At 33.8% G+C, this 15,296-nt stretch overlaps 1 protein-coding gene across 5 annotated transcripts in view; it reads left to right on the forward strand.

The window, feature by feature from the left end:
* The window catches only part of LOC136026238 (serine/threonine-protein phosphatase 2A regulatory subunit B'' subunit gamma-like), a 115,416-nt gene that overhangs the window by 19,049 nt on the left and 81,071 nt on the right, over positions 1–15,296 (forward strand). For all 5 annotated transcript variants that reach the window (XM_065702590.1, XM_065702587.1, XM_065702592.1 and 2 more), the window contains 3 exons: positions 1,533–1,814; positions 6,023–6,211; positions 9,801–9,937. In XM_065702590.1, the coding sequence (XP_065558662.1) occupies positions 1,533–1,814; positions 6,023–6,211; positions 9,801–9,937 (608 nt within the window). The remainder of the gene's footprint in view (positions 1–1,532; positions 1,815–6,022; positions 6,212–9,800; positions 9,938–15,296) is intronic.

Below are 15,296 nucleotides of genomic sequence, written 5' to 3' on the forward strand. Positions count from 1 at the left end.
TCAAAATTTTATTCTTCTGGTGTGTCTATTGTTATCAATACTAGAATTTTAGTTTTAATTGAGCTGTACTGCTCCTTACAGTTCATTACCACAAACTGTTTGATTTTGTTGTTTTTGAAAACAACCTCAAACCCTTCGAAAATGGCGCATGATCTAACAGAATTCACACCATTGAAATTGCCATCACTGAAAACTTAATTCAGGAAACTTGCAGTCCCCCACCCCCTCCTTCGAACAACAAGGAAGAGTCAACTAGAATATAAATATATGATGGATAAATTAAGTTTTAAAATGTATAATAAAACGGATGATTTTGATTTTGAAGTGATTATTTTCCCATTCCCTGAAAGTAATATACACTCAAATATCACATATTCAGCGTTTTTCTCACAGTTACTTCGTTATGCAAGGATTTGTAGTAATTATATTGATTTTAAAATAGATGTAAAATCTTAAGCCAAAAATTGATATCAAGAGGTTTTTCTGCAAATAAATTAACTTGGCAATTTAAAAAATTTAGTTTTCATTATAACGAACTTTTAAATAAATATCAAAAGAATTATCTAGAAATACTTAAAGAAATTTTCAACTAATTTCGGAGGTTCGAGAATTGTTGTCGCAGCGCCATTTATTTTGAATTGTGTTTCTAATTGAGAGGATTTTTTTAAAAATTAGCCACATGGTAAAGATGAATATTATAATTGTTTAGTTCATTCAGGTTTTTTGCAATGTGTTAATATTTGTGATTTGGTAAAATTTATAATATTTAGTTTACCTATTGTTGCTAAAAAGAGGGATATATTAACAGGATAAGCTTGTTTTGGTTTTACTTGGTTGTTTTACATTTGCTGTTTTTTTTTTTTTTTTTTTTTTTTTTTTTTTTCATAGGCATGTATTTTGGGGGTGATACCTGACACGGGGATGCCATGGATATTCTGTGGTAACCACAACACTGTGCTGGGTAGAGAATTTAAAGTGGCGAAACCCTATATAGGCCAGTATATTCTCCTGATGAGCCCTTGTGTTGGGTTATTGTGTCTGAATTATTTGTCTATATTATTTTTTCTATTGTTTGGTAAATGACGACTTATACTTATTGACGACATGACTGCCTGTCCATGGATTATTCTTTATGGTTGATTGTGTATGGCTATGCTGTTTGACCTATGTGATTGTATGGATGAGTAGGGTTAAGGCCTCATTCAAGTGCTGGTCTATATTAATCACTAATTTAGGAAAACAGTCTTCCTTTTCTCCTTCTGTCTCTCTCTTTTTTTTTTTCTTTTTTTTGTGTTTGTGCTGTTGCATTGGTGATTTCTCTTTTCATGATATATATATATATATATATATATATATATATATATATATATATATATATATATATATATGTTTATGACAGCTATTTTTCTGATGATAAATAGAATTGTCTAAATGCTGCAAAGTCATTTGTGAAATGTGAAAAATAAAGAAACCATACTAATAATTATGTAGAAATAACTTACTGTTATTATATTAACTAATTTTTATTGCAGTCAATTTGGATGCTATTAGACCGTTATCAGATACCTGGTGTATCAGCAGATGAGCAACTCATAAACTATGCTGATTTCCGCAGTGTTGGAAAAATGGCTGGAGAAAAATATGCCCCCTATTTCACTGCCAAAGTATATGCCCGATTGAGAAGGAGCGATCCATTAGGAAAAATTGCTATCTTGGATTTATTCAACTACATTATGAGAAAAGTTTGGTTGAAACAAACCAGAATCGGACTCTCCCTATATGATGCTACGGGTCAAGGGTATCTACGGGAAAGTGTATGTATCTTCCTCTTCGAGAGCTTCTTATTCCATGCTTTATTTAAAGTTGTCTGTTTAGGTCAAATTAGGTCAAATACCTGTTTACAGGCAATGAAATGGCTACTGAATATTTTGAAGGAGAAGTGGACGTGGTCTCGTGATAAGGTGTTAAAGGCAAATAATTTGTTTTGTTATGCCTTTCTATTTATAGATTAAACAAGTGAAAATATAGGAAAAAATGGGTATAATATTTTAGTTAAGACTGCGGAGAAAAAAAACCTTCAATTAGTAAAAAAGATCCGACTATTAGCAGATTTATCAATGGAAAAAGACTAAACTAAATTGAAATATATAAATAAGAAATGGAAAATACAAAAAAATTCACATAATACTAATATCCAGTTAGAACTGATCTTTCTTTCAAATAACACAAAAATCAAGCAAAATCAGAATGACTATGCAGCATAGGACATTATATTATCAGTATTATTAATATGTGTTTTTTTTTCGATTGTGATGAAAACCTTCATATACGGTATTGCAGTTTTAACTATTAATGGGTACCCAAAAGGAACGTGGGTGCGGTAAGCCGGCACCAAAAAGAAGAAGTAACTTGGCTAAAAAATCAGAAACAACTAAATTGAAAACCTATGGCACCAAAGGGCTTAAGAAGGTACAGATTTCTATTGAATTAAGAGTTGTCTTTAAGGATCAACAGATCGTTAATGTCTGAATTTTTACTGTCGAAAACCAATGTTGAATTTAATTAATTCCTTTTGGTTATTTGTATACCCCTCAACATGGCAGCGTTGACGGAAACGCAGTACTTGCCTAGAAACATCATAATTTCGATATATATATATATATATATATATATATATATATATATATATATTTGGTGTCCTTAGTACTTTAAAGCTGACACTAGAATTACTCGGGTTGGAACCAATATCAACTATATGGGTAAGCGCGGACACACGTATGTTTTTATTTTATTTATTATTATTTTTCTACTATTTTTCGGTAGTTGCACTTCTGTTATTTCTGTTATTTTGTTTTGTAATAATTGCAGAAGAAAATTATGTCTTTTTCATTATTTCTTTTTGATTGAAACGAAAATAAGACAGACAAATAAAAATATAATAATCGGTACTTACTTTCTTGTGCTTGAATCAGTGCAGAAGCTTTTCTTTGGTGCTAGGTGTTGGCAGACGGTCGCATTCTGTCAGGTTCGGTCGAGGGTCAAAAGGGTAAGGATTTTAAGCCAGGAGGGGTCCCATCGATGGCAGTGTCATCTGAACCTGCCAATGGGTTTGAGGTGAAGTTTGAGAGTGCTGATTCAGGATTTTGGTCGGCCTCTATGTCTTTGTTCCAGCTTGGGAGTGGTTTGTAACGAGTGTCCTAGAAACAATGGAGCTACCATGCCTGTGACAGGCATAGTAGAACCAGGAGATACGATGGCGGCCAATGATGATTTCCAGGTCTAACGTCTGTCCGCAACGTTTTCTAATTATTTCGTTCAGGACTTGTTCGTATAGATTCAGTCCCAACATGTTCTTTATGCACCTGTAATATAGGTGGAATATGTAATAACTTCTGTAGGCATATCTCCTATTAATGCATTGAGCTACAAGTGCGAAACGTTTGTTATAGCCAAATTTGGGCTTAGTTCTGATTGTTCATCTATGGTCTAAGATGTGTGATCTCTAAGATAAAAAAATTGGCATTGTTTCGAACTCAAATTGACGGTCGAATCTACAACAAACGGCAATTTTTATCTATACTTCCATCCCGAAAATCTGGAAAATTAAAACGAATTTGACCTTTCTCGCGTTTGCACAGCTTTACAGGAGTTAAGAACTTCTTGCGCCATAGGCAATAGTCAATTTACAATAGCCACAGCCATAGAAAATATGCCCCACATTACCAGGCTGCGTTAAAATATAATAATAGCATTCCTGAAGGGCTAGCGATCCTCAGTTAAAATAAAGAAAAACTTATATAACGTTGCCATCAAGTGTAATATTCTGTTTTTCCAGTGTTTTCGCCTCAGGTGGCTTATGACCTTTGAAAATGCTGAAGCCTGAAAAATGAATTTTTTTTATGTTTAATGTCCTACTCTTCCCTGGTGGGAAAGTGCAGGATGGCTAGCCCCCAAGCCCCATTGCATTTCCATAACCGCCTTTGGACTATCAAATCTTTCCTCGTCTACTTTATTCACTTTTACTTTACCCCCTTTAAGGATATTTCTTAAGGGAGGTGGGGTATGATAATCTGACGTGTCTGTTTTAATAAAATGTACCAAATAAAAAATATATTTGATTGCTAAAAACTGATTTCACGAATAAAATTTTTCTTTTTTTTTCAATTAGTCTATTCTATGTCACAAACAATAACACATTGTTTGTTTTGTTTTCATTTGTTTGCTTTCACTTTTAAACATTAATATATATTAACTTACTTATTAATTTATGTATTGTATATCTATATTTTATGTATTTTTGAAAATTCTCCCTGGAATTCTATGCTGGGAAGAGGTATTAGTTGGAATATTTCAGTCAAGAAACAGAAATGGCTGCTGAAAATGCATTGTCTTTATGTCATGTTCCCAGGGTAGAGGTTTGATGTTTGAACTTTAAAAAGGACCTGTTAATTTAGAGTCATAAAAATATTATCAAGAATGTTAATCTCGTAGAAGTTTAAATTGGCATTTTTCTTCAACTGTCCCCTCAAGTTTCCCTCGGCTGACGTTTTAAAAAAGGGAATAAAGTCGAGCGAGTACTTAAATCAACAAAATCACCATGCCAAGTGGAAATAAGTATTTTTTTTTATAGTTACCATCTTAGTAGTGTTCAACTGTCAGTTACCTTATTCCTAAAAAAGGCTATGTCTCACTTAGAAATGTCCGATGAGTACTAATAATTTAAGATATATGTAACATAACTTAAAGAATCCTAAATGTAAAAAAAATCATCAGTGGCTGCCTTAATTTTGGTTTTAGACAGTCGAACAAGTACTTGAGTCTTGTAATATTTTAGTGCTAAGCGCCAATTTCTTCCATTTTCTTCTTTTGTTTTATTTTTAGGTTGCCATCTCAGTAACATTAGAAATGGTTACTAACCTTATCCCTGAATTAATTTTTGAATCGTTAAAAAATGACTTTTTTTTAACAAAATTAAACTGCCTTATTAACACGTAAAACGGGTAACATAAAGGCATATAATAATTCAAACCTAAACCGAACAGAAATTGGAATGAATACTTAAGTCAAGCTTCAACAAAGCAGAAATTACCACAAATAAGAGAGGGGGTACCGCTCTCATATGCACTCTAAAGGATATAGTTTCATTTGTGTTTTACTCAAAACAAAATATATTTTAATAGACTACACATTTGAAAAAAAAAAATGGTCAAAGTGGAGCAAATTGCAGTACAAATAACTTTTCCACAAAATGTTCAGAAAGATCTGAAACAATAACATACTTGAACTCTGCAAAATGCTCCAAAATTGTGCTTGAAGGCCTGAAGTTCAGCCAAAAATAAAAATAAACCCTTTGGCTTTTAATGGGTTTTTAAGCGTCTTAACTATGTATTTGTATGTGTTGAAAGCGAGTATCTGCTTTAAAATTGCTTTAGACTTCAGTTTCATTTAACACACACATGAAAGCCAGATTTCACGGATAAAAGCCCAAAAATTTCCTTTTCATCAAAAATGTTCTGAAATGTTATTTAATGCTTTTTCTTACCTACTGAGTTGCAAAAAAAAATGTAAGAACGGAAAGTTTTTTGACATTACATTCACATAGCCAGAACTTCTTAGCAACCGAAAATTCTGATTTTTCATATAACTAGTAGCAACTTATTGCAGTGCCATACCGCCCGAGGTTTGCATAGCTGCGTACGCTCCTCCTCCACACATATTTCTTGAAAGTTTAACTCTTCATTCCCTTCCGCTATGTTCCAGTTTTCTTTAAACCCTTTCTTATGACTTGTTTCCATCGCATTTGGAGGCTTACCTTTCATTTTGTTCCCAGAAGGATGGTCAAAACTGTGATTTTGTGGCAATAGAACATCCGTTGGCCTTAAAGTGTCACCTTAACATTTTAACATTTTTTTAACAGCCATCTTAACATTTTTTATTGTATCCCTAGAAATTGGAACCCGAAAATACTGTGCAGCTTATTTTCTGACGTATCGGCAGTCAAACGAGTATATTTTTTTTATAGGACATGGAAAATTATGTTGAAGAATTGATACCTACATTGGCACAATTGGAAGGGTTAGAGCAATCATTCCAACCTTTTTACGTATGCACTACTGTTCGCAAGTTTTTCTTCTTTTTAGACCCGCTAAGAACCGGCAAAATCAAAATACAAGAGATTCTAAGTAGTGGGTTCTTGGATGACCTGTTGGAGGTAAAGATTTTCCTTATCTTTTTGATGATCTGTGCATCACGAATAAATTTTTCTTGCTAGTGTTCATAAACTTGCAACAAAAATCAATGAAATCGGAAACATGGCAAAAAATGGCTATTTTGTGTTTTCATTGGCTCATTTGAAACATTTCAACTGTTGATTTGTCATTTCGCATTAACTTGTAGCAAAAAACGAACGAAATATAAAAAACACAGTCTTTTTTTATGGCTTCGTTGATGCATTTCAGTGTAGCCATTGAATCTTCAGAGTGCGTAAAATTGCAGCGAAAGATTGGTAAAATATGACAAAATTGGTTGTTTCTGTGTTTCAAACGGCTCAGTTGATATATTTTAAAGCAGCCTTTGATCTGTCATGAGGGATAAGTTGCAGCAAAAAACGAATGAAATCTGAAAGAAACGGAAGAGTGGTCGTTTAGGGTTTCAAAAGGCTCAGTTGAAATATTTCAAAACAGGCTTTGATCTGTCATGATGAATAACTTGTAGCAAAAGGCGAATAAAATGCGGAAGAAAATGTAAAAGTTACCGTGTTTTCGTGAAAACGTAGTGCTATGAAGCTTAGGCTACAGATAGTCGAAATGAATCTTCATTGAGGGTAATTTAGAAGTAACTGTTCAAGTATGTTGGTCAGTGTAGTTGTTTTTGAAAATTATAAACCGCTTAATATTGAAAAAAACTTGCTCTTTTTCTATTGCTCTTTTTCAGCTTTTATTCAAATTAGTTTAACTATGATTAGTGCCTATTTCACCGTTGAAGGGAGCTTTGTTTATTTTCTGAGGGAGCTTTGAACTTATGTTGGGTAGGTGGAGGAGTGCACGCAGCTTTACTGATCTCATGTGGCTTGACGCTGCATTGAGTTTTATTAGTAGTATTGTAAAGAACACTTTCTTTTTTTTAACCATAGCTTTTATTTGTTTCCTAAAAAAAAACTTATGCAAACAATTTACATTTGATGGCTTTAAAGTAATTGGTTTCACTAATATTTGATACAGGCACATACGCAATATTTTATTTCTAGACGAGGGTTCAACTTGAAAAGTACTAAAAATACAATGAAATTATATACAATATACTATTGGAAATAATGAGGAAAATCCCATGTTTAGTATTTTGAGGGTGTTGAGTTTTGACATATCATTGTTTGAGTGGAGGCAGGGATCATTAATTTCTGTTATTTTACGTTTTTCTCGGTTATAGCAACAAGCATATCCAACACCACGTTTGAGAATGAGCCAGATTACAAGGTTTTTGAATCATAGCCAACATTTATGGGAGATTATCCGCCATTGATCTTGTGTTTTTTCTCAAGAGAATACAATTTTGGACGAAATTCAGATCAAAGAAGGCAACATTTAGTAAAATTCAAGAACCTTGGATATTGTTGTTTCCTATTTGGCCAAAGCTTTGTTTATTTAATGCAGTTCTGTCGAATGGCATTCTGACTAACCTAGCATTGTATCTACCTGGATTTCTCGATAGCGATTAAGGGGCGTAATTTGCTATGGGACAGGTGGGGCAACTGCCCCTCCCAGATCCCAGTCTCTCCCCCAGATCCCAGTTTGCTCCTCCCTAGCTGAAATCTAGTTCTTCCCAAAATCTTGTCAAAAATAAGATAAGCCTGCATAATTGAAGTACCCACAGAAATGGGTCAGTTTTCTTAGTATATCTTTACCTTTATGGTACTGTATAACTCATTTTTCAGTTTCCACTGTCATTTTCACTTGATTTGGGAAGATTGGCTCCAACTCCCCCCCCCCCAGGATTTTGACAAAATTACACCACTGCAGCTGGTTCCTTCGATATTTGCAATAGCACCTCTGTTACGAAATCTTAAATAATGTCAACATCAATAGAGTATCAATCGGTTCGATACAAAATTCATATAAAACCAGGGTGGTCGCCTTATTTTCTGAGAAGTTGAAGTGGAAACACTGCTTCGCTTGTAAGGGGACAGCAGAAATGGGAAACGCCATCATGTAAACACAAGTACGTGCATCATGAAGCCTGAAATAGTCTTGATGTGAATGTAGCATCAAGACAAATGTAGTTTGTTGCTAATAGTTATTTTCTGAGAACTTAAAGTTGAAACACGGCTTCACTTGTGAGGGAGGCAGCAGAGAGGGGAAGCGACACTAGAGGAACGAAAAGGCATCCATCATGGAGTCTAAAATGGTGTCGATACAAATGCAGGATCGATCAGTATCAACATAAATGTAGCCTCAACTGGTATGTTCGCAATAGTTAATGCGAAATCAAATTGGAAACATTCCTTCACTCTTGAAGGTAACAGCAGAGATAGGAAACGCCTCTACATAAAAAATAGAATATCCTTTATGAAGTCTAAAATAGTATTGAGACAATTGCAATGTTAAGCATTGTCTATACAAATGTAGTATCAATCAGGATTGTCACTATAGTTTGCTGAGAAGTCAAAGTAGAAACACGGCTTCACTTGTGGGGGAGACAATAGAGATGAGAAATACTGCTACACAAAAAAGAATATTTATTTTAAGTCTAAAATAGTATCGATACTAGTGCGGTATAAATACAAATTTAGTGCCAACTGTTTTATAGTTTTCTGAGGAGTCAAATCGAAACACTGCTTCGCCTGTGAGGGGAACAGCGAATATGGATTACACTACTGCATAAAGAACAGAACATAGCCTGTATCAAGCAGCCTAAAATAGGATCAATACAAATACCATATCAGTCAGCATCAATACAAATTTAGCATCAGTGATATACTGGTTCCCTTGTTTGGGGGGGGGGGGGCAGCAGTGACGGGAAATGCCACTACATAAGTCAATGAACGCCCATCATGAAGTATAAAATAGTATCGACACAAGTGTAGTATTGGTTGGCATCAATTCAAATTTAGTAATACTTGGGTGGTGTAATATCAATCTCTAAAACATATTGGAACTAAAATGGTAACATCTGGTCATTTATCTTAAAATAATTTATGTTTAAAAAACGATTTTTTTTATGAACATTCTTGGAATGAATTGAGCTTAACTAGAGTGTTTGTACTAAAGTAATACCGCCTATGTGAGCCATAACCAGATTAACTGAAATCCCATAAAAATTTATTATTTTCAAGGGAAGTTTATTGTTTTCGGTGTTTGCTTTTGACTGGGAAGAGAACCTTACCTTAAGCCTTAGTTCCTTCAGTACATCCAGAAGCACACAGAGCGTCAGTGAATAGTCTTCAATCTTCCCTTAAGTGGGCCGTCCCCCAAGAGAGCGAAGAATAAATTAATTTTGTTTTAACGAATTTCTGAATAATAATTTCGGCTATCTCTATGCCATCCATCTTAAACCAAACGAATAGTAGACTGTCCCCAAGCGGTGTAGGAAAACATCATAAGGAAAGATTTAAATGATTTAAACTTCATGGGAGAAAGCGAAAAAGTGAAGCTGAACGGATTGGAGGAAGAGCTTTGTTGGCCGAAGACAGCTGAATGTTGCAATAAGTTTTTAGTAGTAATAGCCATAAATAATCACAAAAAGTAATGACCGTATTAGTCTGAGTTACTAGTTTTAATGTACTTGTACTATGTTACTTTCTTCAGCTAAGAGATGAAGATCTGCCAAAAGATAATCAAATTCAGAATTGGTTTTCTGCTTCTTCTGCTTTGAAGGTTTACGGTCAATATTTGAACTTGGATAAGGACCATAACGGTATGCTTAGTAAGCAGGAATTGCTCAAGTAAGTTTTCTATATCCAAGTAAAGGTTATATAAAAGACTAGCCAAAGTCCATGTCCAGAAGCCCAGTACATAAAAAATAAAAATAAATAATAATGACATTCAGAAGAACAAGAAAAAGAAAAAATTAATAATAATAACTGAACCCTGGTACTCGTCATCCATCTAATCGTATTTTGCGTCAAAAAAGTAATTATTGAATTTTTATTTAAAGGAGGAGACAGTCCCAGAACCCTTAATTCTGCCTGGAATACTTTTTGATTTACATCAAGTTAGGAAATATTTTTAAAAAGGGGCACAACAACTATATTTGGGTTGTACTTTTTGTTATGTACTCTTTTCTGTCAACTATCCTTGTCCCAACTATTTTATAATCCATAAGGCTATTATGATAAAATTCCAAAATTTCAGAAGATTCTCAGTTTCAGAAGATTTCTCTTTAAATCCAAAGAAACTTAGACCTTTAGTCAAAATCTAAGTCGTAAAGTATCAATGGCATCAAAATAAAAATATTTTCCCCCTGCTTCCATTTTAAGTCTATTCAGTACTGAAAACCTCTGTTTTCTAAGATTTTTTTCTTGGTTCTTTCAAAATCAAGAATTATTTTGGGTAGTAACACATTCATATCAGTGTTGCCACGTATAACCGTAAAAATAATGCGCAAATTTCTTAAATTTGGCAATGCTGCTCGTCTGTAAAAAATCAAACATTAACGATAGGTTGACTAGCAAAGACAGGTACACCTTCTTAAGGTGTTGGTTCTACTTTTTTGCGGATTTTTCATCCGCGTTCCTGTTTTTAAATTTGGCACACGCTACTGTTAAAAACTGTACAACTGCAAAGCCGAATTTTCCTAATTGTCCAAGGTATATATGGTTTTGTAAGTTTCCGCTTAACCAATTAAAAAAAAAACAGGTTTCATTTTCGCTCTCCTTGATGTTTTAATAAATCAAATTAAGCTTCGTTCGAATGTTTTTAATTCTGCTGGTTAATGCATTGCTGACAGTAGTGCTATTAGTTTAAATTCCTTTTAAACCTATGTTAAAATTGCCTCTTTTATCAATTTACCATAACTATTGATTCATGTTTCGAAGCAGTCCACAGCCAAAGTTAGAGTCTAAGGCTCTAACGCATCGTTTTTCAAATTGGAATGTAATGGTTCCATAGTCAAGGGTTATTTAGTAGTTCACACATTACAATTAAGTATATATATAAATGCAAAAAAAGACCAAGAAGTAACTATCCATAAATAACTAATGAGGAAATCAAGTTCTTCTGGTAAAACGGATAATTGGCTTAAGCTATTATTTAATATACTGGGGTCGCGAGGTAGCTAACATCCTTCAGAATTGTTTTATTGGGCGGAGGGAAGGGGTGTCGCAACATAAACTAATAAAACACGCTCCGGTGATTTTGTTCTGGAAAAAAATTCTACATTTTTGTAGATAGGAGCTTGAAACTACTACAGTATGGTTCTCTGAAATACTGAATCTAGTGTGATTTTCATTAAGATTGCTTGACTTTTTGGGGGTGTTTCCCTCCTTTTTTGAAAATCAAACAAATTTTCCCAGGCTCGTAGCTTTTGACAGGTGACACAAACTTAATGAATTTATATGCATTTGGAATCTGCATAGAAGTTGGTTCTTTTCATGTATGTATTGTTATGAAAATTCCATATTTAGAGTTTCAACTACTATTGGACCTAGTCGGTCCCTAATTACAGTTCATTACCACGAACGGTTTGATAACGCGTATATTGTCCATTTTCTTGGTATGTCGTGTTTATTTATCATTTTGTATAGCCGATGGTTGAACTTTAATTACCACGTACCAAAAGAAGATACATGTAGATTCAAGGTTCAGACTCACCACTTCTACTAATCCAATGCTCGAACTTTGACACATGGACCACGGTTTGACCACCCCTGCTCTATTATGTTACAAATATAGAATAATAATAGTTTCATATTTATAAACCCATTCCACTTAAATGTATAGAAAATCAATTGGCTAAAAAAACTTTCAGCGTAAGCTGAAAGTTTGAATTTTCGGTAAAGCAAATACGAGGCCTATTGTGTAAAGCGGTTTGTGTGTTTGAGGGAGGCAATACAACACTGTGACAGAATTTCTTGATACAAAAGGTTCGTGGAGATTTATTTAAAAATATTTTATTTTCATTTTAGGAGTGGCCGGGATTATGTTTTCTATAATGAAAAGGTGATTTGATTTTTATCGTTGTTTCTTTCGGTAATTGTTAAGTTGGCAATACGGTTTATAAGTTTTGTAATCTCTAAGCCTTATTGATACTGATTTATATAAGCGTCTCAAATAACCAGTACTTGTTTCTAGGCAACCCCAACATACAAACATAATTGCTCCCGCATATATTCTCTTATAGATGCATCGCATAATCTAGAAATCAAAAACCAGTATGAATAGTGACGAAAGAAGGAAAATATATCTTCTTCTCATGTATATCATGCTATAAAACATGAAGGGCTATGTAAAAATTTTCCTCTAATCTATATTCTCTCGCTGTTCTTCCATAGAATTTTGTAATCAAAACCAGTATGAATAGCGTCTAAAGAAGAAATATATTTTTGCCGAATATTTGGTGTTATGAGACAGGAAGGGCAACGAAAAAGCTGCCCCCTTAATCTGTGCTCTAATTGTGTTGTTTCATATAACTTAGTGTTCAAATTAAAGTATTAATGCTGTCGAAAGAAGAAAAATTTATTCTCTTTCCGAGTATTTGGTGTAATCAAACAGAAGGGTTACGGAAGAGCTGCCCCTGATTTATTGCCTCTTAACCTATATTCTCTCATGGTAATTTGGTATAATTTAGACCTTCATAAAGAGTGTCGAAAGAAGAAATATATTTTTTCTTCCTAAATGTTTGCTGTTATATAATATAAAGGGTTGTATAATACAGAAAAGGCGCCCTCGGTTCATCGCCTCCTATTCTATTTTCTCTAGCCTAACTTAGCAGCCAAAGACTAGTATGAATAGTGTCTAAGCAGGAAAAATGGATTTTCTCCCCAATTATTTGTTAGACAGGGCTACGGAGAAGTTTACCTCTAATCCATATTCGCTCATGGCTGTATCTTATAACTTAGACCTGCATGGATAGTGTTGCAAGAAGAAAAGAATATTTTCTTCCTAAATGTTTGCTTTTATGAAACAGGAAGGGCCACGGAAAAAAATAGTTTGGTTATTTTGCTAGAGATTACAGGGAAGCAGTAGCCTAGTCTTCTAAACTTATTTGATTTAATATATATTTTAAGTAAACAGAAGGAACTGGATTTGTTGGCAAATTTTTATAACCAATGAAAAACAGAAAGGCTACTTTGCAATAGTTGTAAAGTAAAAGGAGTGCTCTAAATTTATTGGTTTTCGTCTGTGACGTATTTTTGTTTACCAGTAACATTACCCCTTAAGCGTGTGTCAGAAAGGGAAGTTGAGCAACCCTGCTTTTTTCAAATCCAATTGGATTTCTTGTGATTGTTTGCGAAATATTTAAGCCAGTAAAAAAAAATCGAAAGTTTAATCTCACCATGTTAGTTTCCTGTATGAAATTTATAACCAATAAAAAAAGCAAAATTTTTGAGTCACAACTTTTTTATATCTATATATAAATGTTGCTCTGGTGTATGTTGGAGAAATCTTCGCCTCATAAGTTTCATGTGCAGTACGATTGATTTAGCTGTAAACCTTAAAAGAAAAAAGTATAGCTTACAGATGACGTTTATAAAGGTATTTATTAAGAGATGTTTTTAAAAATATAAGCTAAGAGGTCGTTTGACAACTACTTATCAAGTTGTAACCTTGCTTGAAACTGATAAAGACGTTTATAATGCTTTTTGAGATTATTTTATGTACAGTAGCTGGTGTAATCATAATTTCGTCGCTGTTTTTATTAATTACTCAGTTAATAACTTTGTGGGGCATTTATAGCAGTTGTTGGGACCTTATTAATATTTATACACCACTTTTATGCATCTCAAATTGTCTTGCCATTTATATGTCATCCATGTTTCTACTTATGTCCTTCTTTGAACTGCCCGATTTATTTTGTGCATTCTACAAAATATCAGAAATTATTGGAATTATTTTACTTCAAATATATCTATTCGGGTTGGAAATGGCAACTTTATTCAGAATATACTTACCTCAAATGAGTAATTCATGGGAAGCATTTAAATTGAAAAGAATTTCCTTATTCATTGGGGTTCTAACCACTCTTCCCCTATTTGGGGTTATTTTTGCTGTTAGGGGACAGATCTTATGGTCAGTGTGTACCGGGCAGCTTGACTCTTTTTTCGAGAGAAGAAAGCAAGCACAGGAGGAGATCAGCTGGTTATGGGTGGTGAGAGTTGTTCCATATTTGTGTTTTATGGTAATGGCGATTAGTGCATACAACCGAAAAATAGACAGCATTGACGAAACAGTTTCGGTATCCTTGCCCACATTTAATAAGCCGCTGGGAATTCAAATATCATTCTTTGCAATCGGCGCGTTTTCCAGGGGTATCTATATTTATTTTATGCCTTCAGATATTGATATAAATGTTTATAAGTTCGTGTTTTGGTGTTATTCGTTTTTAACTGTGTTTCTAATCGGTCCCAGCACAAGTGTTCTTGTGCTGTTATTCAATAAGGGCTATAGGAGCAAAGTATTTGCTGTTTTTAGAAGAAATTATATTGCTCCGCTAGTTGTAGAATAGAAATTTGCCTTGTTCTTTAGTTGTGTTTCACTGTAATTGTGATTTTTAAATAGAGAAAAACGATAGTGCAAACGTTTCGGGTTCCTTGTCTATATTTGATAAGCCGCTGATAGTTCGAAAATCGTTCTTTGCCCTCAGTGTTTTTTCCAGTGGTATTTATGTTTATTTCAGGCATTCAGATATTAACATGGATGCTTCTAAATTTGTGTTATTCTGTTTAATGGACAATGTACGTCAAAATAAAAGCCCCTGGACCCATCTTAAGTCAATTCATTCCTAGAAACTCCGCGACTTTCCGACTAAATGAAAAGCCAATTAGTTTAGATTTGAGAAAGCAGTTCGTCTGTAAAATTCAAACATTAAGAATCGTTTGATTTTAAAAAGACAACTGCACGTTCAGATTTTTTTTGGCCCACGTTTGTTTTTCCAATTTGTGCGCCCGTTATTGTCACAACTGCCTAATTGTAACGGTTTGATTTGACCCATTCAAAAAACCGTGTTTCATTTTTCGTATCCCTGGTACATTACTAATGTTTTCAAGGAGAATCAAACTCTTGTTCAATCATTTGTTACTTTATTGTCTTTTTTGCAAATAATATTATGTTTTTATGGTACTTGGTATTAAACAAGTGACATGT

This window comes from Artemia franciscana, chromosome 4 (genome assembly GCF_032884065.1).
Source record: "Artemia franciscana chromosome 4, ASM3288406v1, whole genome shotgun sequence".
NCBI lineage: Eukaryota > Metazoa > Arthropoda > Branchiopoda > Anostraca > Artemiidae > Artemia > Artemia franciscana.